Source organism: Oscarella lobularis, chromosome 2 (genome assembly GCF_947507565.1).
Source record: "Oscarella lobularis chromosome 2, ooOscLobu1.1, whole genome shotgun sequence".
In the NCBI taxonomy this organism is placed as follows: domain Eukaryota; kingdom Metazoa; phylum Porifera; class Homoscleromorpha; order Homosclerophorida; family Oscarellidae; genus Oscarella; species Oscarella lobularis.
In genome coordinates this window covers 658098-682414 of record NC_089176.1, presented here as the reverse complement: position 1 = coordinate 682414, position 24317 = coordinate 658098, and the positions used below count along the sequence as shown (strand labels likewise).

General features: G+C 48.0%; 10 protein-coding genes across 10 annotated transcripts; 5 read left to right on the top strand and 5 right to left on the bottom strand.

Annotated features, from left to right (window-relative positions):
• On the top strand, nucleotides 1–1127 carry LOC136183376 (protein Dr1-like). The gene is made up of 6 exons (XM_065969983.1): nucleotides 1–76; nucleotides 134–220; nucleotides 281–375; nucleotides 429–533; nucleotides 590–661; nucleotides 872–1127. The coding sequence occupies exons 1-6, from the start codon at nucleotides 7–9 to the stop codon at nucleotides 1106–1108; spliced, it is 666 nt and encodes a 221-aa protein (XP_065826055.1). The 5' UTR covers nucleotides 1–6; the 3' UTR covers nucleotides 1109–1127.
• LOC136183366 (putative sodium-coupled neutral amino acid transporter 10) lies at nucleotides 1100–4291 on the bottom strand. The gene is made up of 11 exons (XM_065969972.1): nucleotides 3757–4291; nucleotides 3577–3694; nucleotides 3478–3523; nucleotides 3088–3325; nucleotides 2917–3038; nucleotides 2763–2865; nucleotides 2609–2705; nucleotides 2479–2561; nucleotides 2326–2422; nucleotides 2152–2267; nucleotides 1100–2091 (listed from the first exon to the last, which is right to left on the bottom strand). Exons 1-11 carry the CDS (start codon nucleotides 3838–3840, stop codon nucleotides 1159–1161), a joined length of 2037 nt encoding a protein of 678 aa, XP_065826044.1. The 5' UTR covers nucleotides 3841–4291; the 3' UTR covers nucleotides 1100–1158.
• LOC136183373 (centriolar coiled-coil protein of 110 kDa-like) lies at nucleotides 3897–5497 on the top strand. Its single transcript, XM_065969979.1, has 5 exons — nucleotides 3897–4076; nucleotides 4131–4565; nucleotides 4617–4700; nucleotides 4756–5024; nucleotides 5081–5497. The coding sequence occupies exons 1-5, from the start codon at nucleotides 3912–3914 to the stop codon at nucleotides 5226–5228; spliced, it is 1101 nt and encodes a 366-aa protein (XP_065826051.1). The 5' UTR covers nucleotides 3897–3911; the 3' UTR covers nucleotides 5229–5497.
• LOC136183365 (leukocyte receptor cluster member 8-like) lies at nucleotides 5366–8871 on the bottom strand. Its single transcript, XM_065969971.1, has 14 exons — nucleotides 8761–8871; nucleotides 8587–8706; nucleotides 8023–8532; nucleotides 7923–7964; nucleotides 7704–7838; nucleotides 7300–7638; nucleotides 7055–7237; nucleotides 6873–6999; nucleotides 6721–6819; nucleotides 6524–6661; nucleotides 6399–6467; nucleotides 6207–6336; nucleotides 5944–6151; nucleotides 5366–5881 (listed from the first exon to the last, which is right to left on the bottom strand). The coding sequence occupies exons 1-14, from the start codon at nucleotides 8778–8780 to the stop codon at nucleotides 5710–5712; spliced, it is 2292 nt and encodes a 763-aa protein (XP_065826043.1). The 5' UTR covers nucleotides 8781–8871; the 3' UTR covers nucleotides 5366–5709.
• Nucleotides 8872–9303: 432 nt separating this feature from the next.
• LOC136183367 (forkhead box protein K2-like) lies at nucleotides 9304–12169 on the bottom strand. Its single transcript, XM_065969973.1, has 5 exons — nucleotides 11738–12169; nucleotides 11411–11683; nucleotides 10940–11324; nucleotides 10685–10878; nucleotides 9304–10138 (listed from the first exon to the last, which is right to left on the bottom strand). The coding sequence occupies exons 1-5, from the start codon at nucleotides 12130–12132 to the stop codon at nucleotides 9481–9483; spliced, it is 1905 nt and encodes a 634-aa protein (XP_065826045.1). The 5' UTR covers nucleotides 12133–12169; the 3' UTR covers nucleotides 9304–9480.
• Nucleotides 12170–12262: 93 nt separating this feature from the next.
• Nucleotides 12263–14578, bottom strand: LOC136183370 (neuronal-specific septin-3-like). The gene is made up of 11 exons (XM_065969976.1): nucleotides 14565–14578; nucleotides 14428–14476; nucleotides 14113–14271; nucleotides 13708–13881; nucleotides 13468–13593; nucleotides 13292–13373; nucleotides 13097–13234; nucleotides 12922–13039; nucleotides 12772–12867; nucleotides 12571–12719; nucleotides 12263–12519 (listed from the first exon to the last, which is right to left on the bottom strand). Exons 1-11 carry the CDS (start codon nucleotides 14571–14573, stop codon nucleotides 12417–12419), a joined length of 1203 nt encoding a protein of 400 aa, XP_065826048.1. The 5' UTR covers nucleotides 14574–14578; the 3' UTR covers nucleotides 12263–12416.
• Nucleotides 14579–15645: 1067 nt separating this feature from the next.
• LOC136184088 (serine/threonine-protein kinase 24-like) lies at nucleotides 15646–17954 on the bottom strand. Its single transcript, XM_065970933.1, has 7 exons — nucleotides 17589–17954; nucleotides 17413–17535; nucleotides 17325–17353; nucleotides 16827–17268; nucleotides 16479–16768; nucleotides 16277–16424; nucleotides 15646–16217 (listed from the first exon to the last, which is right to left on the bottom strand). Exons 5-7 carry the CDS (start codon nucleotides 16650–16652, stop codon nucleotides 15736–15738), a joined length of 804 nt encoding a protein of 267 aa, XP_065827005.1. The 5' UTR covers nucleotides 16653–16768; nucleotides 16827–17268; nucleotides 17325–17353; nucleotides 17413–17535; nucleotides 17589–17954; the 3' UTR covers nucleotides 15646–15735.
• A 742-nt stretch (nucleotides 17955–18696) lies between these two features.
• On the top strand, nucleotides 18697–19806 carry LOC136184050 (neuropeptide Y receptor type 6-like). Its single transcript, XM_065970877.1, has one exon. It carries the CDS (start codon nucleotides 18697–18699, stop codon nucleotides 19804–19806), a length of 1110 nt encoding a protein of 369 aa, XP_065826949.1.
• A 1954-nt stretch (nucleotides 19807–21760) lies between these two features.
• Nucleotides 21761–23055, top strand: LOC136184049 (tachykinin-like peptides receptor 86C). The gene is made up of 5 exons (XM_065970875.1): nucleotides 21761–22395; nucleotides 22434–22497; nucleotides 22541–22613; nucleotides 22647–22724; nucleotides 22946–23055. Exons 1-5 carry the CDS (start codon nucleotides 21761–21763, stop codon nucleotides 23053–23055), a joined length of 960 nt encoding a protein of 319 aa, XP_065826947.1.
• A 63-nt stretch (nucleotides 23056–23118) lies between these two features.
• On the top strand, nucleotides 23119–24221 carry LOC136184042 (substance-K receptor-like). The gene is made up of 3 exons (XM_065970864.1): nucleotides 23119–23479; nucleotides 23599–23970; nucleotides 24004–24221. The coding sequence occupies exons 1-3, from the start codon at nucleotides 23119–23121 to the stop codon at nucleotides 24219–24221; spliced, it is 951 nt and encodes a 316-aa protein (XP_065826936.1).
• Nucleotides 24222–24317: the final 96 nt, after the last annotated feature.

Below are 24317 nucleotides of genomic sequence, written 5' to 3'. Positions count from 1 at the left end.
ACGAAAATGGAAAGTCGGCAAAGTCTCGCCGTCGCCGAGGAAGGCCTCGGAGACGACGACGTCAATTTGCCGCGAGGTGTTGCCGGCATCTAATTTCACCTTCAGAACATAAATCGTTCCTTATCCTCTCCAGCGGCGGTCAATAAGATGATAAAGGAAATGGTGCCCAATATTCGCGTGGCGAACGACGCCAGGGAATTGGTATTGAACTGTTGCACCGGTTCGAGCCTGCTCGCTTGGGTCGTAGCGCTTTTTCAACGCGGCCTTCCTTCGTACGCAGAGTTCATCCATTTGCTCTCGTCCGAAGCGAATGAGGCGTGCGGCAAACAGCAAAAGAAGACGATATCAGCCGAGCACATCGTCGAAGCGCTGAAAGTGGGCAGACGAAAAATAAAAAAATTGTTAATTAATTAATTAATTTTTATTAGTCCTTAGGATTTGGTGGCTACGTCGACGAAGTCAACGAGGTGTTGACGGAGCATAAAAAGGAGACGAAGCAACGACGAAAGGCCAGCACGAAACTAGAAAAAATGGTTTGGGTGACGTCACGTCATCATGTGACAAGACCGAGAGAGGTTTTACTTTATAGGGAATACCAGAAGAAGAGCTTTTGCGTCAGCAACAGGCGTTGTTCGCTCAAGCGCGTTTGGAACAGGCCCAGGTTTGAATTCTCTAAAGATGTAGTCTTCAAATTAATTAAAAATTGAAGCTGCGAGACTAATTTGGTACTCCTCTTTGCCACGCGTTTGATGACGTCATAATTCATATCTGACGTCGTGCAGAACTTTGTACTAAAGACGTGGCAAAGGGGAACGAGCATACTCCTCCCCTCCCTATGAGGAGAGTTGGTTACAGGGTACCGTTCTTCTAGGCTGAACAGGAGGAGTATCTGAAATGGCAACAGGCTCAGCAGATGATGCAGCAACAGCAGACGGAAACGCACGAAGAAGGGAAGTCAAGCGAAGAAGCTACGACAGTTGCAGCCGCCGCCGCAGCGACGACGACGACGACGACGGCACCACCGGCACCGGTACCTGAAACGGCGACGGCGACGGCATCGTCTCGAACTGACGGCAATGATGACGAGGACGACTATGAATGCGAATAAAGATCTCATTCTGAATTTACCTGTACACTAGAGTAGAAGAAATGGCTTGTTTATCTCGGTCTTCCGACGTGGCGATGAAGAGCGTTGAGTCCGAGTCTTTCCGCGATGGAATTGCGTCTTGAGTTTTGGAATTTGGCTGCTGTTTTTCGCGGCGTCGTTTGCCGGCGAACGGTCCCTAGAGGACTTTCTTTCTTCTCTTCGTTTCGTGGCGTTGCGTTTGCTTGATTTGCCTTAGGCAACGCTTCTTGGTTTGCTTTGGCTTCTTCCTTGGTATTCCCCTCTTCCGTTCGTCCGACTTTGCTCTCGTTGTCTCCCTTTTTCTTGGATTCTTCGGGACGGTTTTCGTCGGAATTCTTAGGCTGTGGTTCAGACAACTGCAACGCTCGGCTCTTACCAACTTGGTTCTTATTCCCTTCATCTTGAACCGCCTCCTCCTTGACTTCTTCTTTTTTCTTACCTTCTTCCTCTTTCTTGACGTCTTTTTCTTCTTTCTCCGCTTTCTTGACGCTCTCCTCTTCTTTGGGATCAGGCGCTTGAGGCACAAGCGGTTCGCGTCGTTGGCCGCCCTCCTTTTTTTCCACCTCCTCCTCCTCCTCCTCCTGAACACGATCGTTCTTTCCTTCCTGATCCGCTGGGTCAATCAATGCTTTCACTTCGTTCTTTTTTCTCTCCGTTAGAGGAGCCTCTTTTCTCGGTCTTCCGTCGTCATCAGCTTCGTCGTCGTTCTTAGACAGAGCCTGTTTGTTGTTCTGCTCCTCTTCTTTTTCTTCTTCATTGTTTTTTAAATCCCCAGCATCTTTTTTATCTCGAGGAGGAACGTCAGAAGTGACGAGATTTTCTTGATCTTTAGGATTGCTTTTGATCGTCTCCGCCGGCTTCGGGAGAGGAACAGCGCCCCGCATTCCACCGGCAGACATTTCCGTCTCCGACAAAACGGCGAACGTCGAACAGACGAGACAAAGAAACCCGACTGCGGTCAGCAACTAAAACGCGTACGGTAAGAAAACAAAGAAAACAAACAGCCCGCCCTTATCAGACAATACTTTCGCCCACGACCGCAGCTTCTTGTCGTCAGACGTTTTCAGAAATATCAGACCAGGAAATATGTAGCAGATGATCGTTCCCGCCGTCGCTCCGGTAAGACCAAGGATCAGTTCAACTATACGAAAACGCCTGAATAGGGAAGGGATTCAGAGCGAGCCGTAGTCAGCGCGTACCGTTTGGAAGAAACACTGCAATTACCAATGTGAAAATGATTATTCCTCCCGTTATAAGAACGAGTCTGCTCTGGGGAATGTATATATCACCGGTAGCCTAGGGAACAGAGCTGTGTGAATGGGACGATTAGGAGGACGAGATATTATTTATACATTGGGTAGAAACACGGAATAGATGCTCGCCCGCGCCGGAAAAACCATCAGAGGAAAGCTGAGAAGCGCCGACGCAGCGAAACCTAAAACAAAGATTAGAAATACGCCCTTTCGAATCTTAGCTAGGTACCTATTCTCACGGCAAAAGCAAACATCGAGTCGCTGAAGCTCGTCAGTACGTCTCCGCTGACGTCGTTGAGAAAGGCCACATATCCAAAGATCCCAACCTAGTAGATACAATATCACAAAGTCTAGATATATATAAAAGGGTAGTTGAATCAAACCAAGAGATAGACTCCTGCTACAAGCGTAGTAGCATAAGATACCACCAGATTCATGTTCTTTGTTGACGGATCCGGCAGCGAATAAAGTAGATGAAATAGTTGCCTAAAAGAGTCTCGCGTTAATTAATGGATTGTTTAGCAATGATTTCCGTACGCCTGGCAAGGAAACGCTATTGAAAATATAGGAAGACATTTAAAAAGTCCCGCCGTCTTCCACAGATTCACTTCCGACGCCCATTTTCCTGACGTCAAATTAGGAACAGATAGAAAAAGCGCCTAGAAAAAATAAATAAAATAACCCTAATACATTGTACTACGTACTTACCATTATGCTAAAAGCTACGTAGAAAAAGAAAGCGACGGTGCTGCAGCCAATCAGATTGTGCGAGTCTCTCATGAGGCTGAGAGGAAAGGCGACGAAAACGGCGAGGAGAAGCGTCGTTGTTATTCGCAAATTCCAATTGGGTTCCAAGCCAAACACATCGCTCAGAATGATCGGCGCCGTGTCGCCGACAACAATCAAATAGGCGACGCAGCCACCAAATATGAGAAGACTACTGACACTAAAGCAGCAGACCGTTTATATATGTATCTTCTGAGTAATGAGGTGGTGACCCTTTGATGTGCAATGTAAATAATAAATAGGGTCACCTGAGCTATATTGCGGACTTCTGTACGTGGAGGAGACTATCCTAAAAATGAGTCTGGCTCTTACCATAGTTCGACTGCGAATTTTCCAGATGCACTAAAGGTTTTTAGAGCTATAAAAGAAAACACGTGTCTCTTTTTTTATTTTATTTTTTAAATTTCGTACCGAGCTGTTCGTAACTTTCTAGTCGACTCGAATGCGCCGACAGTAGAAGCATGCGACACGCCAGACGCGACAGAAAAGCGCTGCATAATAAGAGTAAGCTTCCTAGTAGAATTCCACACTAAAAAAAGAAGAAAGGACGACGTGGCGACTCATAATGGAGCTGTCTTTCTCACAGTCTACCTGTTTCATACAATAGGGCATCGCTAAGAGACTGACTCCTAGTATGCTATTGCCTAAACTTAGTATCGGAGACCACGACAGCATCGAACGGACTTGAACGGCCAACGCACGCTAAACCAGAAAACAGCACGTACGGGACCGCTGCATTCCCGCCCATGGAGGAAAACGATCGTTTGCCGTTGCGCTCCTTCGTCGAGCAGACAAACGAAATCTCCTCCGATCATTCGTCAGCGGCGAGCGAATCGCTTCTCCTCGACTGGACTAAACGGCCCTACACGTCGTGCATTTTCTACTCGGGAAAGCCTCTTCTTCCCCCAATCGTACGCTCGAACTACCCAACACTGCAGCATCTCGAAACAAAGGTCCGCTCTTAGCTCACAGACGCCGATCGTCGCGAAATGGCCGCGCATCGCACTCGAGCGATCGAAGCCGAACAGCGTCTCGCCGAACGCCGTCGGCGCCGATTCGACGCACTCGTCGCTGACGTGCGCCAGCGAATCGAACGCATCGAAGCGCGAAACAAAGAAAACGCCGTCGTCTCTTCGAAAACGTTATCGCCGCCAACACCCCGGATTATTATCAGTCAGTATCAAAAGGAGCTGACGTCTCCTTCGCCGTCCAAGCGAGGCGTCTCGTCGCCGTCGAGCTATTTCAGTCCCAAGACGACTCCCAAGGCGTCGTCGGCGAGGAAACGACTTGATTTGACTGAAAAACAGACGTCGAGTCGATTATACGCCATTGCCCGTGGTTACCTAACGCGCGCTTTGTATCGGTCGAAAAAAGTCCGTGACCTGGCGGCGACAGTCAAGGTGCAGATGACGTCATATATCCATCTCACGTAACACTGCATAATAATGTAGGATCTTATTGATTTTCTTCACAATGCCAGTCCGTCGTCTCGCTCGTTCCAAGATACCCTATTGATGGACCAAGTGAAAACGCAGGTACCTATTTATTTATTTATTTATTTATTTATTTTGAGTTAATACTTGTTTTCAGCTCTTCGCTGCTAGGCAAGAAATCCACGTGATCTTCTTCGGCTTGTCACCTCACAAGCAGATGGCTCTGATTGGTCAAACGCGCGAGTTGGCACGAGAACAGCAGGCGCGCCAGCAAGTCCGGCCCATCTACTCTCATCCGAATGTTCGCGACAGCACGGCGAGAAAACTCTCTCTCGCCACGCAGAAATCCATGGAACGAAGGGAGAGAAGACTGCAGGGTGGCGACAGCAAATCACATGCGTCTCTGACGCCAACTTTCCAAAGGAGGTAGTATACGTGATCTTCTTGAATTAATTAATTAATAATGACGTGTACCTGTACAGTCGGGCCAGTTCTGCTGCTGACGTCAAAAGAGGTAGCGTGTCTGTTAGTCCGAAAGCGAGGAGAAGGACTTACGTTCTGAGTGGTCCAAGCAAGCTGCTGTCCAATCCTGGAACTGCGAGAAAGGTGGCTGTTACAAAACGGCGCTGATAATAGACTATGAGTGCAAGCACTTCACGTTGCCAATATTGTAAATAAAGTTATGCATACGTACTTGATTTTAGTCCACGTGACTCTTTTCCGAGACGTCTCAGTCGATGACTACCGTACGTGGAAAAGGTCGCGCGCTCTGTGCAATTGTACATTTTTCCGCTACACTATAAAATAAATACCTACATTTGATCAAGGGCTAACGTAGTACAAAAGCCTAAGTTTTCATTCCAGAGCCAAGGTACTTTTCTACAGCGTGGGACTCTGGCCAATAAAAGACTAGCAATCATTCAAGTCTAACCAAACTAAACGCCAGTCATAAATACAGTCAGAGTGGCAAATTTTGCCAGCTTTTGTATAAAGAAGATATCAGGAGACACACTGTAGAAAAAACGTACGGGAAAGGAGGATAGGGCGACGCTATGGGAATAAGGAGTGCGTGGATAGGAGGGGAGGGGGGAGAGGGGAGAGGGGAGAGGGATCAGGATTGAGAAATAGCAATTAGATTGCTGTAGGTAAGTTTGCAATCGAGGACATCGTCGTTTTGGCCGTGACGAATGCCACCGTTTTGCTGCAAGAAGGAGCGACAGTCATCAATCGAATCAAAACCCAACTCACTCTGAAGGAATGACAACGGCAGCGTAGGACGACACCTGGGGAGAAAGAGAAAAAAAAGGCAAATGACATCATCTTTATTGTTTTATTTCTCTCTTACGCTTTTGTGAACACGCGAAGGGCGCTAAGTCGTACTCGTTGCACGAACATGTCGATCAGACTTGCGCCCATGTTGGGCGCGACGCGATAAAGACGAAAAAATTTGTGATAGTTGGACAAAGCCCAAGCGGAGCGAAGACGAAGCGCGTGCTTTACCGGCGGTTCCGCTTGCATTTCGGAACTCAACGAAGACAAGGCCAAATTCATATCTAAATCATCGTCGTTTTAATTAATTAATTAATCGTTTTTTTGCGTCCGCCTTGCCTGCTGTGTTCTTTGTGAGTAGGAGATAAAGTATCCAATAGGCGGTAAATTCGACTACGTGGCCTACGACTGTTTCTTTGTAGAGAGCTCGAAGTTGCGTTAGGCATTGATTAAACTCTTCTCTGTCACCCTAGAAGGGACCCCGAGGCTTACGTGCTTGGGCCTATGTTGTAAACTGGGGAGATTTCTCACTTGTTCTAGGGCGATGCGTGCATGAGATTCGTACACTTTGACTGTGAACTCGTTTCGCGTACACTGAACCTAAAGAGCACGCGGAGAATTCCACTGTTGCTTATACTATTAATTGACTATTTTACCGTGAGATCTTGACGAATCGACTTCATCTGCTCGCACGTCCATCGATAGCTCTTTTCTTTCGCTTTCCACTTGCCCGACACCATATCCAGGGCCTTTTTTAAGACGGGTAAAGGCCGTACGAGAGACGGGTCAGGTGCCTTGGGGAGGAGAAACATAAGAACATAAGAATGTTATTGAACGGGATGAGGTTTCATACGGAGGTGAGACGGAGGTATTGTTTTTCAAGCTTTTGGCACGTTCCTCTGATAGCAAAACGACTCCAATCGATATCATTTTCCCCGTTCGACTTGTTATTCTAAATGCTACAATTCCTTTCTCGGCTCAAACGAAGATTAAACCCATTCGTACCCCTTGATTTATGAGATCCGTGAAATTAGCCTTTTTGGTTTTTGGCGCGTCGTTCAATTGATTACCGAAGCGTTGAGCTCGCTTACTTAGCTGCTTCTCATCTTTTACCATCACGAACTTTTTCTTTCTATGATCAAACCTCATCTCTTACCACTCTCTCTCTCAAAAAATCAATCATTTACATTTTAGCCTTTTTGCCGATTTTTGTGGACTGCTGTTTCTTCTTTCCCCCTTTCGTTGCCGAGATTTTTCTCGGAGCGGGACTGGGCGTTCTACTACTACTGAAGCTCCTACTTCTACTCCTACTGCTGTAGCTCCTGCTCCTACTGCTATAGCTCCTGCTCCTGCTCCTACTCACCCGCCTTCTACGCACACAAACACGCACAAGATCATACATATCCCAACTATACGTTATAACCCTTATTACCTTCTTCTGCTTCTTCTGCTTCTTCTTGGCGACGATGATCTGCTTCTGCTACTACTTCTACTGCTACTATCGCTGCTCCACGCCCTCGAACTGCGCTGCTGCTGCTGCGCAACTTCCTTTCTCGCGCCTCTACCCCTTCCTCTTCCACGTGAGATCTGGCCTCGGCCGCGTTGGGGAAATCCCTTGAAAGCGGCGGCCCCTAATTGCTGCTGAGGTACAAAACTTTTTGCATTCACAAAAGAAGTAGAAGTGGAGAAAGGCGTGGACCCGGAACCACTACGTTTCGCGTCGCCAGATGGCGGCGGAGTCGCCCAGCGTGATTTTCGCTTTCGCGATGCACTGAAAGAAGAAAACGAAAGGAAGAAAATGAAAGAAAAAGCCGCATTGTAGCGGAAAATTCTCACAGTGGAAGTGGCACCTTGTCCCAGTCTCTGCTCAGAATTGATTCGCCGCCTAAGAGCATATGCCTTAATTTCACTTCAGTGTCGTCTTTCTCCTGCTCGGTTTCGCAAGCGGAAAAAGCGCGAGCCACGTAATTTCTGCACAGAAAAACGAAGTGAAAAGAAAATACAAATAAGGAAAAAAAAATAGCCCCCTTTTCCAACTCATGATTTTAAACTTACTTCAAGGACTGCGGCCACTGATCCATCCCTGCCATGACTGACCTGTACAACATACCAAATATACCATGCATATATTTTCTCTAGGGCAATTTCTACTCACTTCTCTGATGAGGCTAGGGGTTTCGAAACTGAGGAAGCCGGAGGGGGTGGAGGAGGCGGTGGAGGTGGCTTAGACTGGGGCAAAGTAGGTGGAGGAGGAAGAGGAGGCTTAGAACGCTGCTGCTGCTGCTGCATGGGCCGCTGCTGTCGCCATGGCTGTTGCCATGGCTGCTGCTGCTGCTGCCGAGGTTGATAATAGGAAAAGGAGGCAGAAGCCACGGCGGGAATAACCATTGGTCTCCACGCCGTCGTGCTCGTGGTCATGGTTACAGCAGCCCCGGCCGTAGAAGTGCTACCTGAAAGTTGCGACGACGCGAATGCGGACGCCGCTGTGGCGGTGACGACCCGTTGCGTCGTCACGGGAGTGGGTAGACATCCCGGTGGAAGCGGCTCGGCCTGTCTCAATTTCGCGTAGTTTTGAGCTGCTTCGGACAGGTTAAAGCTGTTTTGGACTGGTTTGTTGCCTGTGTTGTAGCTGTTGAAGTATCCGGGGACGGAATTGTACCCGTAGCTGGAGAAGAAAGACATTTTTTTGGGGCTTGACCTTTCGTCTGAGGGTTGTTACCTCGCTTGGGGCGCGTTGTAGTAATAGTTGGGTGTCTGCGATTGGCTGTACGTAGCGTTCGTAGCTGTGGCGGCGGAGGGGAACGCCGTAGACGAAGTTCCCGTTCGGGGCGCCGATTGTCTGAATGAAATAGAGTTTACCGTCTGTCGAAAAGAAGCAATTGATCGTCCTTACGCCCAGTTGGTGCCGTACATCGTTTCGATGTGGTTCGCCCTTTATTGCGTCGTCTCACGTCGTTCTCTACGTCACGCGCACGCGAATTGAGCGTTATTGGCGTGTCAATGATTCTAATCTGGCGCCTGCGCTGTGAATTCGCCTTCTCACGCTCGTTTCCACCTACTCTGTCCTTTACGATGGCTTCTGAAGAGGCGAAAGCGGACATAAAGGTTGCTACGCCAGGATTTGACGCTCGCTTTCCGAATACGAATCAAACGAAGAACTGTTGGCAAAATTACGTCGATTTCTTCGCGTGCGTCAAGGCCAAAGAGGCAAAGAACGAAAGTACAGACGTTTGCAACTGGTTTTCTCAACGATACAAGTCGTTCTGTCCCAATTCTTGGGTAAATCCGGAGGGGCGTGGCCACAGACCTAAAATCAATGATATTTATGTATCCAGGTTGAAGCTTGGGATGCTCAACGAGAAGAGGGCACGTTTCCGGGCCAATAGATGTCTTCAAATTGTAATGACAGTACCGTGTCGCTCGCGTATGTAGTTAGTTCTGTGTGTGTGTTCACTGTTGGAGTCAAAAAATGTTCAAAATCAAAAAAATCACCGCGATTCACGGGCTGAGCAGCACCTGCGCAAAAAGCCGTCCGTTTTAATAAACAGCGGAAGCGTGGGGGGGGGGGGGGGAAATGTACGATAGGTTAATTAATAAGCAAAACTTTTCTCGGTCAATCTTCTTTTGGCATACCATCATTAGAAACGTCGTCATTGCTGCAGTCGGAACTGCGCGATCTAGCCAAAACCTGAAGTGCACTTTGCACCCCCACTGCCGTCTCCTGGATGATCGAACTAGGACTGGCAAAGCCTCCTCCTCCACCACCAATGCCACCACGAGCCATCACAGCTGATTGCCTTTCATTATTTCCCATGCCTGGAGGCTGGATGAGAAGTAAAGGCGGCGGAGCTGACGGCATGCCGCCGCCGCCGCCGCCACCGCTGCCGCCGCCGCCACCGCCGCCGCCACCGCTGCCGTTACCGCTTTTAAATGAAGGTGGGAAGCCTTGCATTGAAACATAAGGTGGGTATCCAGCTAAAGGAGAGGGAGACGGCGATCGGCGATACGGATGATGATGATGGTGATGATGGTTGACTAAAAAGGGTGACACTCGTGAATTGCCGGCAGGCGAGTTGGGTGCCGACAAGCTGTATGACGACGCCATGGGGGGAATGGGAATAGTCAGGTGACCGCCGCCACTGCCCGTGGCAACGGTGGGAAAACTCGGCGACAGCCGCGTTGATAAATCAGCTGCAGAATGCGGTGAGAAGGAGTAGTTTAGGGGATGGGGAGCGGCGAAGAGGCTGTGGGTCGGCGACGTTGGCGCGCTCCTATGCGGGGGGAGAAGCAAAACAGAAGTTAACAACAGTAGCAGGACAAATAGCAACAAGGAACCCTTTTTGAAACTCTACACTAAACAAATCTATCAGTATCAGAATGACTTTTTAGGTCGCTTAGCAGCAGTTCCTTAGCAACAAGAAGCCCTGCTCTACATAAATATGCAGTAACAGCAAAGGAATCCCTCTGGCGGTAACTATGAGGTAAATAGAGGCCTACCCCGGCAACGCTACGTCTACATATACATGTATAGGAAAAACCTACTTGGATTACTACTATCTTTAGAGACGATTCCTTTTAGTGTAGGTCACTTCGCAGTGAAACGCCTCTACATAGATAACTAGCACAAGAAGCCAACGTAACGTCGATGGGGTGACTAGCCTCAGGACAAACAACGAGAAGCCGTTGGAAGGATGTTGTGCGCGTCAATCGATATGGGAAAGGGAAATCTCTATGCTAAAGAATCTAAGGAACCCACGGAACGCTTCCTTTTGCTGTCACTAGGCCAAATAAACTATTCCACTGGGTTTTTTTCCTACCTTGTTCCTGGACCGTAGGCGACGCGAATTGTCGGCAGACCTCGCTGTCGCTTGCGTCGAAACGCCTGATCCATAAGCCTCGCTTCGCACGATGCGTCGATGCGCCAGAAAGACCCCTTGCCCGGATGATCGTCGTGCGATCGCGGCACTTTGATAAAATACCGATTCAAAGACAAATTGTGTCGAATCGAATTCTAAAAAAACCCTCAATTAAAAAGAGATCTTACTCTTACCCGGGGGCATCATCATCTCCACCTGCCATCCCTTGTCCACTTTCCTATAGAACGGATAGCTCTTCATAATGTAGTCATAGATACCGCTTAGCGTGAGCTGCTTCGCAGGAGACGACGCAATCGCCTGAATAATGAGCTGCGCGTACGAAAACGGTGGCTTCTCGTTGACCGCGCCCACGCCCATAGCGCCGCCTTCCCTCCCCGCCCTCGACGACGACGACGACGCCATTGGCCTGACAACCATTTCGGCCGCCGAAGCGAGGTTCTCCAATTCCGATTCGGTCGCCTGTCCGACGGCTTGAGCGGCGGCGGCGGCGGCGAAACGAAGATCGGCCGAGTGGTGAAAGTGCGAGCCGCCGCCGCCGCCGCCGGCGCTGCGCGGACTCGCGGGACACGAATTAATAGCGCTATTTGCGAGAGAGAGAAAAAAGAAAAGAAAACACTCGTTTGTTCATTCATCATTTCATTCATCGATTCGCGCGCGCGTTCGGACCTTAGAGTTCCGGTGGGCGAAGGACATGGGGAAAGGAAGGTTCCGGTTGCCGTAAGAGCGGTAGTCGATTGTTGCTGAGATCGATCGGCGGCGGCGGCGGCGGCGGCGGGGGGAGACGAAGCTGATCCGGGATCGCGAGACGCGTCTCCCAATTCGACTTCGTCGGCGTCGTTTTCGTCGACGTCGTAGTCGGAATCCGACGGCGGATTCGTTTCGTCGATGAGCGTCGTGAAAGTGAAGCGCAGCTGAGTCGAAGGAAATCGAATGGAGCAACTGAAGACACGAGAACGTGTAGGGAACGCGTGGGCGTGGCTTCAATAACATTACGTTTTCGCCAGGGGGCGACGATCGGCCTTGCTGCTCTGGAAGACGCCGTCGACGAAAATTCCGTTTCGTCCGCGACATTTGAGAAAGAAGTCGCCGCGTTCGTAGACGATTTCGAGATGAACGCGCGAGACGAAGCTCGAACGGCCCATATTTACGTCGACGTCGCCCGAATTGCTATTGCGACCGATCGTGACGACGCGCTTGCGCATGTAGTACTCGAATTCGCGTCCTTCGAGTCGAGCGAGCGGCGGCGGACGATTCTCCGCCGACCAGTTTCGATTATTTCCGTTCTCGGGCTCGTTCTCGTGAGCGCGCGGCGATTTTTTCAACGCCAATAGGGCCATGGCGTTCTCCCTGAGCGACGATTCGACGACGCTGCTACTGTTCGTCGACATTCTCTGTAGAATAGCCGCGTGTGTATTGTTGTGGTGCGCACGCTTCCCCTTTTTCTTTCACAGCACTGACGTCAGTACGATGCCGGAAGTTTGGCGCCGCCCGACTGCGATTGGTCCGAACGACGACTCCCACGCTTTCTCTGTCCTTTTATAGAAGAGACCACCGCGGTTAGGCGCGCGTTACCCTACACTACTAAACAGTACACAGAAAAAAAAACAAAACTCGGTGCGCATTTTATCATTTTTAGTGCCACGCGGTTCTCGGCATCCCGCACCGTCTTTTTTCATATATTGCTCTCGCCCATCTGTTCCCTTTGGAGACGCATGTGACGAAAATTCTCATAGTGAACTTTGTCGGTTGTCTCTATTAGATCTTGCATATGAGTCCTATTCAAAAGATAATAATTAATTAATTATTAATGACAAACATGCACTCACTTGATGAGCATGTCCCTCAGATTGGAGAACTCACAGTGAGTCTTATTCTCAACTTCAATGAAGCCCCACTTGGTCTGTCGTCCCAAAACAGACTTGTTGCCTCGCTTGTACTCCTTCTCACTGCCAACCACAGCAAACGGAAGCAAAGCCTAAAATTAAGAAATTACCAGACCATGCACCCACACAGAGGAGCCACCAAACCTCAATTTTTGAATTTTCATCCGCATCTTCGTCGTCTTCTGGAGTGATACACGATGGATAGATATTGATACCATGGCACTGTATGTCCTCACAGATCTTCAAAGAAAAAACTCATCAGTAAGAGACCAGAAAGTTTGTCCATTATTTTACCCTGGCTTTGAAAGCCTCTCTCTCTTCCAACGTGAGCGTGTCCGCCTTTGCTATAACAGGAATAATATTCACGCACTGGTCTAGCCTCTTCATGAATTCGATATCCAGCTGCTTCAGGCTGCAATGAAAAAACAATCTCACTCAATGATTCCCGGAGTTTTATTTCTACACGCACGAGTGTCCCGTTGGTGCAATGAAGTAGAGACAGGCATGGACTCTTGTGTCGGGAATTCTTTTCTTTCGCACCACGCTCACCTCTTCCTTCAGGTAACGTTCAAACTGATCATTGACATAGTCAAGAATTGGCAGCCAGCTACGAGAGTGGAAACATTGGTGACTGTGAAAGCAAAATCTGATTAATTAGTCTTACCAGCGATCGTTATTAATCTGGTCTCCGAAGCCAGGCGTGTCCGTTATGGTGAGCTTCAGTCTCACGCTTTGCTCTTCAATGACTAGAGATAAAAATCATTTATCTAAATTCTCCTCCGTTTCCCTTAGGACTATTGTAGGACTTTCAAGCTAACTGGGAGTTTTATGTCATCGTACCATGGCAAACGGAGTCAACTTCAACCGTTTTGGGAATGAGATGCTCGATTTGAGTGCAAGAGGCTCGACTAATGGTTGACTTGAAGAGAGTATTCACAAGAGTCGACTTGCCGAGTCCCGACTCCCCTATTGAGACAGAACACCTTGCAATCGACGATATTTACATATATAAATAATAATTTAATTTGTATATTAATTTGCGCGAATTTACAACTTTTGGTCCCCTGGCGCCCGACTTACCGACAACCATGAGATTGAACTCGAATCCGCGTTTGAGCGACTTGCGGCGCACCTGTTCCTGAATCGAATCGAAGCCGACGTGGCCATCGAGTCGCGTCTGAAGCGATCCCCAGCGCGTCGTCTGACCCATCGCGTCGTTGACGACTTCGGTGAAGTCGACGAACGACAGTCCAGCTGGGAGAAAGAGAGGAACAGGCTGAGAGAGGAAAGGGGACTCGCGGGAAGATCGCGTACGCGCGCGCGCGTACGAGCAAGCGCGCAGAAGGAATCTAACGAAGCGGCCGGCATCAAGAAAAACAGATTGAGATTGAACGAAGGCATGGGAAAATAAACGAATACCAGTACACCCTCCCACACGCTTTGTTCCCCTTCGTCTTCTTCTCCTCTCCCCCCCCCCCGAAATACCTTTGGATGCTTTCGTCTGGGCGCGCTGTTCGACGCGCTCCAGCTCGCCGGCGTTGAGCGCCGACGGCCCGAACACCTGCGTTATGAGATCGGCGACGATCGAAGGCGGCACGTAGCCTTGATTGTCGCCGTCTGCCTTTCGAAACACTTTCGTGAGAGCTAGAGTCGGAAAAGCCGATCGATTAGAGCGAAATCGGGGCGATGAGCGCTTTCCCTGCGCCTTCTTTCAGCGATGGGAAACACGCGCTAACGAGGCTATTAGTTGCGCGGCGCGACGACGAGACAAAGGGTCGTTTTAGGCGACTGCGGTCTTACCGTCGACTTGGGCTTGGGTGAGCATCGCTAACGCTTGCTTCTGCGCCTTCTGCGTCGAAGAGACAAAATAATGTAATCAGAGATCCCGCATCGGCTACCCACGCGCCGCTCGCCCCCCCCGTGCGAAGCTGGCTTACCCTCTCCATGTTGATATTTGCTTTCTGTTGATGCGCAGTTGCGGAAATGCCAACAGTCGCTGGTCACGTGTCATTCAAATAGTTATTGGGAACTTTTATGGTTCGGCGCGGGGGCAGCCGGGCCAATAATACCGTGACGTAATGTAATTTGCCGCAGCCGGTCACTGCCGTCATGGTGGCAGATGTCAAATTCAAGAGCAGCGCTAACTGACTCAAGCATGATTAAAAATTTGAGAAGACACCGGCAAAGGTGAAAAGTCAAACACGTGTCTCTGCAATCTAGTATAGTATCAGAGAATACTGGATGGTAATCTTGTGCCGCAAAAATTGAGATTTAGAAAGGGCTGTGGCTAGATGTTTGTTTTTGAGGTATGACAACTCTAGACATAGTGTAGAATTTCCTGTGCAGGAAATGCTTGCAGCTAAAGGGGGTTGCGAGCGTTTAATTCTAGTACAATCACGCCTAGCTACCGTATAGCGCAAAATATTCGCTGGAGAAAACATTCGCGAATTTGCCTAGAAATGAACTTCGCGAAGAAAACTTTCGCGATCGTCAGGGCCCCACTTACGACGTTTGTGAAAATCTAAAATTTCGCGTGAGAAAACTTTCGCAAAGGGAAAAAAATCGCGAAATTCGCGAATGTTTTCTCCCGCGAATATTTTGTGCTATACGGTATTATCATAGATTACCGTATATACTTTAAGAATTCTCGTCCTTGGCACTACTGTAATCACCTTCATATGCGGACTGCAGCGAGCACGACAGCATGGGCAAAACCCTTCCTCCTGTAACAGATTCCCTTATTAGACAAACTCTCAGTAGTTCAACGAGTCACGAGAGCGAGTAGCCATAATAACAGTAAGAGCAACACAAGAACAACATCGACAGCGCAAAGGACATTAATTAATAATACATCAATATTAGAATCAGCGCGACGCACGACGTCAGCAGGCTGCATGTCAATCATTCGACGTGACGGAAGCCTGGTCAGGACGAGCGAAACGATTGTCTACCAATAGGCGGCGGCGTTCAACTTGACAACCACTCATGGACGGGAACGACGCGCGTACACCTTCCAAGAAAAAAACAGGTAGACTGACTAGACTCACAGACAGAAATAGAAAAAGGACACGAGACCCCCAAACAGCATACAAACAACCTCCATTCTGTCTATCGTGTCTTTTCCTTGATTCGTCGTATCATGTCAGCTATAAAGTAGTGATCATGATCTTCGTTTATGTGAGCCGCAGGAAGACTAGGCCATTCAATCTCCGGATTCAGATCTTGCGGATAATAAATGTGGCCGCTTTTGCCCGACCAATTGAAATCGACGATCTTAACGTTGCCGTCGTCTTTCACGAGGACATTCGTCGCCCGGAAGTCTCCGTGAACGTAGCTTTTCACGTGAAGGGCGTTTGCTGCTGCCTGGAGCATGTTGATCACCGTCGTCGCAAAGACGGTTGTGAGTGGCTCGGGATCAAGCAGAAGATCGCTCAATGACCGCCATTCCGGTTGTCGCAGGTAACTCATAGCAACGAATTTGCATTCTTTTTCTTTTCTGAAAGCAAATCCCTCGTGAAGAAGATCAGGCGCCAGGTTCTGTTCAGCCAGATGGTTGTGGACGTCTCTTCCGTATTTCACTCCGTCAGAACCTAACACAGTAATACCCCAATGTGTTTCACTCCAAAAAAAAGCTAGACAACGTTCTTACGTGTGAAAAACTTGATCGCTACATCGACTTTCTCGACTCTTTCCTCTTTTTTCTTGTCAAAATGGTAGGCGAAGACGTTCTTGCCCTCTTCAATTCGAACGAATGCCTGTCCATTGAGATATTCAAAAGGACTGCCTTGTGAAACGAACTAAGAGAAGAAGGAATCATATGCTATAGAATAATCATGTGGGTGAGCACAAACTGGACACGGATGGAATGTTATGCTGTGGAATAGTATGATTAAAATCCTGCCACTTTTCTGCCAGTTCCGTAACTCGTGAGTACAAGAAGCCGAGCAATTTCTATAGCTTGACGGTATCCTCGACAACGGCAGCCGCCAACGGAGCGTACAGAGCCTCGCCTTCGACGGTAGCATATCCCTGCAGATAAGCAACAGAGTCCGTGACTGTGAGGCCAAGACACGGAAATCCTCCGAGTACAATATCGAGCCACACAGCTGGGAAATGCTCGTCAGAGAGAATTTCGTAGCATCTGCAGTGAAAAACACAGTCGCAGAACGCAACGAAAAACTATTGCACTAATGCTGTACCTGTGCAACTGAACACGCTTTCGCTCAACGCTTATCATCTCTGCCACTCCTATAAGAAGCAAGGGAATGTAGTTTCCGTTGAAAGGCTTGGTGGAGAGAACGATGGCCACATCCACGTGACAATCGTTTGTGTCCCGTCTCAGTACCAACCAATTGGAAGCGGCATTAATTGGCAATTTGTCCAATCCCGAAGAAAACATATCACTAAAGAGAATGCTGAGGTCGGTGCACGTTTTTTCGCGCTTTTCCTCCTTCACGGCACGTTGAAACAACTCTATGACGTCGCCGCGCGGTGTTGTGAGGATGTCCTGAAACCGTGCGGTAGCAGCATCATCCCATTGAAGAAGACTCGAAAAAGACGTGCATTGAGTCGACGCTTTTGCCACTCACAAATTTGGCGAAACAAAATGGAATTTGTCGCAGCACTTTCCGGTGAGCACCCCTATACAGAAAGTTCATTACCGGCTATTCTACAAAAAAAACATCTCATTGACCAACCCAATGATCCAGAGAAGTTTCCATCTTAGCTGTCAAGCAAAGTACAAATACTAACCAGGCATGACAGTTGTATATACTTTATGCTTGCCTCTCTTAGAAGGATTGAGCGTCTCTGAAGACATTCGTCCCGTTGCGACGTCGTCATATCGGGCTTCAACGGAGGGAGGAGCGGGAGGACTGGGCAGCGGAATTGTGACAGGATCCCTGTTTCCTGAAAAAATGAAGATGACGTCACAAACAAGTGATCCATGCGAGCGTTCTCACTTGGACTAACTAAAACCATTTGCGAGATGGCTATTTTGTTCGTGCGAGAGCTCGAGACGACGCAAAAGAAGTAGCCCGCCATGTCAGCACGACGAATTATCAATTCCTGTTTTTCTCCGTCTAGGTAGATATCGCGTCTCAGTTCCTCAGGATTGAAGACGACTTCTCTCTCTCCTCTCGCTCGAAAGCGCCATTTGTATGACAGGTGCCCCCCAAGAGGGCACTTGGCCACGCAACGCAAACGCAAGATTGCCTGAACGACTTCGGCATCCACATTCACTGTGGGGATTTCGGAGTCGTGCAGCAGCGACTTCGTCATCGGCGATTCGGTGCGTGGACGAAATGTAGCCTCGCGTGCCAGCCGGCGTGACTGCCCGAGAGTCTGCCCGCGTGACTGCCCGCGTGCAGCTCCCGCGTGCCCGTAGCGAAGCGTGCGTTAGCGCGTAACCGTGACGTTCAGTGTCCTAAATTTAGGCTCTACTCTGTTTCTCGTTCTAGCTCAATGTCTGTCTTAGTAGCTTGCATCTGTGTGCTTTTGTATCAAATAAATCTTGCTGCCTCGGTTTTGACGTGCATGCTTTAGGCCAAGACTAAAACCGCCAGCGTTCTGCAATTAGCACATTTACAGCTGCGTTTTGGCGTTTGGCATTGCAATCTCAGCCAAGCCCGCTAGGTATTTATTAGCCACTGGATGAGACTGTCAAATGCCAACATTCGCTGGTCACGTGTCATTCAAGTGTGGACCAGAGCCGTATATGTGGACTTTACGGGGCAGCCGAATAATACTGTACCGTGATGTACCGTAATGTAATTTGCCGCATCCGGCCACTGCCGTCGATCATGGTGGCAGATGTCAAATTCAAGAGTAGCGGCAAGTCCAACACGTGTCTCTCCGATCTATATATATTCTGTATATAATTCTAGTGCAGGAAATGCTTGAAGTTAGAGGGGGTTGCTAGGATCTCGAGCGAGCGTTTCTAGGATACAATGGTCACGTCTAGCTACATAAAATCAGGCTGTCACCTGGGATATGCGTTTCGAAGTGTGCCATGCAGGTGCCATTGATACTTAGGACCTCATTTCAGTTCAGTTTAGTTTACGCGCAGACATGTCGGGATACGAAGAAACGTTCGCCTTCAACTTTACCGAAGCCAACAGTACCAATGGCACCGGCAACACTGGCCGCTCCGTATTCACATCGACTCGAGAAGCTTTGAGCTTCGTGGTTTTATGCGTAGGTGCCCTCACCATTGCACTGTGCGGTCTCATTTGTACGATACAAGTTCGTACTCAGGAACTGCATAAAGTTAGCAATTTTGTCATGCTAAACTCACTTATAGCCGATCTAGTCAGCGGGGTTGGATCTATTGTGTTCATCGAAGTGGCATATAGAACATTCGACTATACGACGGGCAATGATACGCTTTGCAAAGTAGCGTTTATTGTATCTCTTCTCTCTAGCGGATGGTCAACATGGGCCGTTTTTCTCGTCGCTTTCGACCGCTACGACGCTGTTGTGAACTGCATGAGTAGAAAGTTTAAGCTCAACAAAGCAATCGTTGCCGTCTCTTGCACCATTTCTTTAGCGGTACTGTTTGCTATCTTTCCCGCTACCGGTTTGGGCAAGTTCGAAGCTGGGCTATTTCCCCTACGAAATCAAGAAAAGGGTCTGTGCAATTTGTTCAATAGCAGATTAAGGGAGAGAAAGGCCGTAGTCATCTACGGTGCCACCTATTACGCCGTCATGTCCTACTTGCCTCAACTTTTGACTGCGATCTTTCTAGGCATAATATTATTTACTGCCTGGAAGTGCAACAGAAAGAAACGCAGAGATGCGACGCCGGAGAGCTCGAGCCCATTGCTCGAATTAATTAAATCAAAGGGATTCAAGTTCGTCATCGCGATTATCGTTTGCAAATTGATTTGCACTATTCCCTTTCACATCTACAATATCGGTATTGCCACTAAATCGTTTCGGTTTCCTCTGGCGATGGCGAGGGCTGCCGAAGTTTTGTTCAACGCTAACTTCGCTACGAATTCTATTCTCTACTTCTTCTGGCTCAAAAGTTCGACCGTGCAGTGGAAATGGATCTGTAACTGGTGCAAGAAGAACAAGCGCACCAACAACGTTATCCGTCTTACAACTACAACAACACACAAAATATCATCGCAAGAAGAAGGGCTCGACCGAAACAAAGTCGTCGAAACGAAAATCTAAGAATCAAACTAACCGTGACGTTCAGTGTCCTAAATTTAGGCTCTACTCTGTTTTTGTTCTCGCAGTGTCAGATGTCTGTCTCAATAGCTTGCGTGTGTGTGCTTGCCTATCCAATAAATCTTGCTGCCTCGGCTTTGACGTTCATGCTTTAGGCTAAGACTAAAACCGCCAGCATTCTGCAATTAGCACATATACAGCTGCGACGTTTCAGTGCGTTTGCCATTGCAATTTCAGCCAGCCGCTAAGCATTAGCCGCTGGCTGAGATTGCTCGTTCAGAACGCCCGTGACTGTGGAGATCCTATCAAACTTCTCCCTCCCTCCCTCCCTCCCTCAGTCCCTCTCCCTCGTCTCTTCTCGTTAATTAAACAATTTCACAGTACATCACTTGCGTAAAAGCAGGCTGTCACCTGCGATGTGCCATGCAGGTGTCGTCAATTACGATGTACTGTACTTATAAGGAGGACCAAAACGATTTCAGTTCGTTAGTTTACGGAGAAATGTCGGGACACATAGAAACGTTCGCATTGAACTTTACCAAAGTTAACAGTGCCGGCAACGGCACCGGCGGCTTCGTTTTCACTTCAACTCGACCGGTAGTTTTGAGCATAATCGTTCAGTGTTTAGGTGCTTTCACCATTGTACTGTGCGGTCTCATTTGTACGATACAAGTTCGTGCTCAGGAACTGCATAAAGTTAGCAACTTTGTCATGCTAAACTCACTTATAGCTGATCTAGTCAGCGGAATCGGATCAATTATGTTCATCAATGTTGGTTAATTAAAAACATTCGACTATACAACTGGCAATGATGTCCTCTGCAAAGTAGCACATATCTTGCCTTTGCTCAATAGCGGATGGTCAACATGGGCCGTTTTTCTCGTCGCTTTCGACCGCTACGACGCTGTTGTAAACTGCATGAGGAGAAAGTTTAAGCTCAAGAGAGCAATCGTTGCCGTCTCTTGCACCGTTAGTTTGGCGCTATTGTTTGCTATCTTTCCTGCTACCGGTTTTGGCAAGTTCGAAACTGGGCTACTTCTTCTACCAAAGCAAAAAAAGGGTCTGTGCAATATGGTCAATAACAGATCAGGCGGGACTATATATAAAGCCGTTCTCATCTACGGTGTCACCTATTACGCTGTGATGTCCTACTTGCCTCAACTTTTGACTGCAATCTTTCTAGGGATAATATTATTCACTGCCTGGAAGTGCAATAGAAAGAGACGCAGAGATGCAGCATCTCAGACGCCGGAGAGCTCGAGCCCATTGCTCGAATTAATCAAATCAAAGGGTTTCAAGTTCGTCGTTGCGATTATCGTCTGCAAATTGATTTGCACTATTCCCTTTCACACCTACAATATCGGTCTTGCCACTAACGCGTTTCGGTTTCCTCTAGCGATTGCGAACGTTGCTGAAGTTTTGTACAATGCCAACTTCCTAATGAATTCGATTCTCTACTTCTTCTGGCTCAAAAGTTCAACCGTACAGTGGAAACGGACCTGTGACTGGTGCAAGAAGGACAAGCGCGCCAACAACGCTATCCATCTTACAGCAGACAACCAATTGCAAAACAAAGTAAACGAAACGAAATTCTAAGAACTAACCGTGGAATTCAGTGCATGTCCTAAATGTATAGACTACTTTTTTCTATATCTAGCTTTGCCTGCGTCTGTGTGCATGCCTATTAAATAAATGTTGCTGCCTTGGCCTTGATGTGCATGGGCCAAGACTAAAACCGCCAGTTTACATAATAAGATAAGTGCATATGCATGAGCTGGCCCTCCCTCCCTCCCTCCCTCCCTCATCTCGCTAAACGATTTCGCAGTCTACTTATGAAATCACTTGCTTAAAATCAAGCTGCCACCTGCGATATGCGGTTTGAAGTGTGCCATGCAGGTGTCATTTATGCAATACTTAAGACCAAAGCGATTTCAGTTCAGTTAGTATACGCGCAGACATGTCGGGATACGAAGAAACGTTCGCCTTCAACTTTACCGAAGCCAACAGTACCAACGGCACCGGCAACACTGGCCGCTCCGTGTTCACATCGACTCGAGAAGCTTTGAGCTTCGTGGTTTTATGCGTAGGTGCCCTCACCATTGCACTGTGCGGTCTCATTTGTACGATACAAGTTCGTACTCAGGAACTGCATAAAGTTAGCAATTTTGTCATGCTAAACTCACTTATCGCCGATCTAGTCAGCGGGGTTGCATCAATTATGCTCATCAAACTGGCTTATAGAACGTTCGACTACACAACGGGCAACGATGCGCTTTGCAAAATAGCGTTTATTGTATCCTTTCTCACTAGCGGATGGTCAACATGGGCTGTTTTTCTCGTCGCTTTCGACCGCTACGACGCTGTTGTGAACTGCATGAGGAGAAAGTTTAAGCTCCACAGAGCAATCATTGCCCTCTGTTGCACCATTTCTTTAGCGGTATTGTTTGCTATCTTTCCCGCTACCGGTTTGGGCAAGTTCGAAGCTGGGCTATTTCCCCTACCAAATCAAAAGGGCATGTGCAGTTTGGTCAATAACAGAGTAGGCGGAACAAAGGCGGTAGTCATCTACGGTGTCACCTATTACGCCGTCATGTCCTACTTGCCTCAAATTTTGACTGCGATCTTTCTAGGGATAATATTATTTACTGCCTGGAAGTGCAAAAGAAAGAGACTCAGAGATGCGGCATCTCAGAGGCAAGAGAGTTCGAGCCCATTGCTCGAATTAATTAAATCAAAGGGTTTCAAGTTCGTCATCGCGATTATCGTTTGCAAATTGATTTGCACTATTCCCTTTCACATCCACAATATCGGTATTGGTACTAACGCGTTTCGGTTTCCTCTAGCGATTGCGAGCGCTACCGAAGTTTTGTTCAACGCTAACTTCTTAATGAATTCGATTCTTTACTTCTTCTGGCTCAAAAGTTCGACCGTGCAGTGGAAATGGACCTGTAACTGGTGCAAGAAGAACAAGCGCACCGACAACACTACTACAAGAAGTTTCCGTCTTACAACACGCAACACAACATTACAAAAATAAAGGCTCGACCCAAACAAAGTCGTCGAAACGAAAATGTAATAATCAAACTAACCGTGACGTTCAGTGTCCTAAATTTAGGCTCTACTCTGTGTTTTGTTCTCGCAGTGTCAGATGTCTGTCTTAATAGCTTGCGTATGTGTGCTTATCTATCCAATAAATCTTGCTGCCTCGGCTTTGACGTGCATAACATGTTGAAGTGTGCCATGCAGGTGTAACGTATGCGATACGTAAGACCAAAGCGACTTCAGGTGAGTTAGTTCACTCGGAGAGTCGCAGACATGTCGGGTTACGAAGGAACGTTCGTATTCAACTTTACTGAAGCAAACACTACCAACGGCACCGGCAACGGAACAGGCAGCCCCGTTTACCCATCGATTCGAACAGCTTCGACCTTCGTGATTCTTCTATGCCTAGGTGCCCTCACCATTCTACTATGCGGTCTCATTTGTACGATACAAGTTCGTACTCAGGAACTGCATAAAGTTACCAGTTTTGTCATGCTAAACTCACTTATAGCCGATCTAGTCAGCGGAGTTGGATCGATAATGCTCATCAACATGGCTTATAGAACGTTTGACTACACAACGGGCAACGATGCGCTTTGCAAGCGTTTATTGTATCTTTTCTCACTGGCGGATGGTCAACATGGGCTGTTTTTCTCGTCGCTTTCGACCGCTACGACGCTGTTGTGAACTGCATGAGTAGAAAGTTTAAGCTCCACAGAGCAATCATTGCTGTCTCTTGCACCATTTCCTTAGCGGTACTGTTTGCTATCTTTCCTGCTACCGGTTTGGGCAAGTTCAAAGCTGGGCTACGTCCTCTACCAAATCAAAAGGGCATGTGCAGTTTGGCCAATAACTTCGGCGCGCTAAAGGCCGTACTCATCTACGGTGTCACCTATTACGCCGTCATGTCCTACTTGCCTCAACTTTTGACTGCGATCTTTCTAGGAATCATATTATTTACCGCCTGGAAGTGCAAAAGAAAGAGACGCAAAGATGCGGCGTCTCAGACTCAAGAGAGCTCGAGCCCATTGCTCGAATTAATCAAATCAAAGGGTTTCAAGTTCGTCATCGCGATTATCGTTTGCAAATTGATTTGCACTATTCCCTTTCACATCCACAATATCGGTATTGGTACTAACGCGTTTCAGTATTCTCTAGCGATTGCGAGCGCTACGGAAGTTTTGTACAATGCCAACTTCCTAATGAATTCAATTCTCTACTTCTTCTGGCTCAAAAGTTCAACCGTGCAGTGGAAATGGACCTGTAACTGGTGCAAGAAGAACAAGCGCACCGACAACGCTATCCGTCTTACAACAAAAAACCAATTGCAAAAAGAAAGGCTCGACCAAAACAAAGTCGACGAAACGAAAATCTAACTAAGTGTCCTAAATTTAGGCTGTACTCTGTTTTTTTGTTCTCGCAGTGTCAGATGTCTGTCTTAATAGCTTGCGTGTGTGTGTGTTTGCCTACCC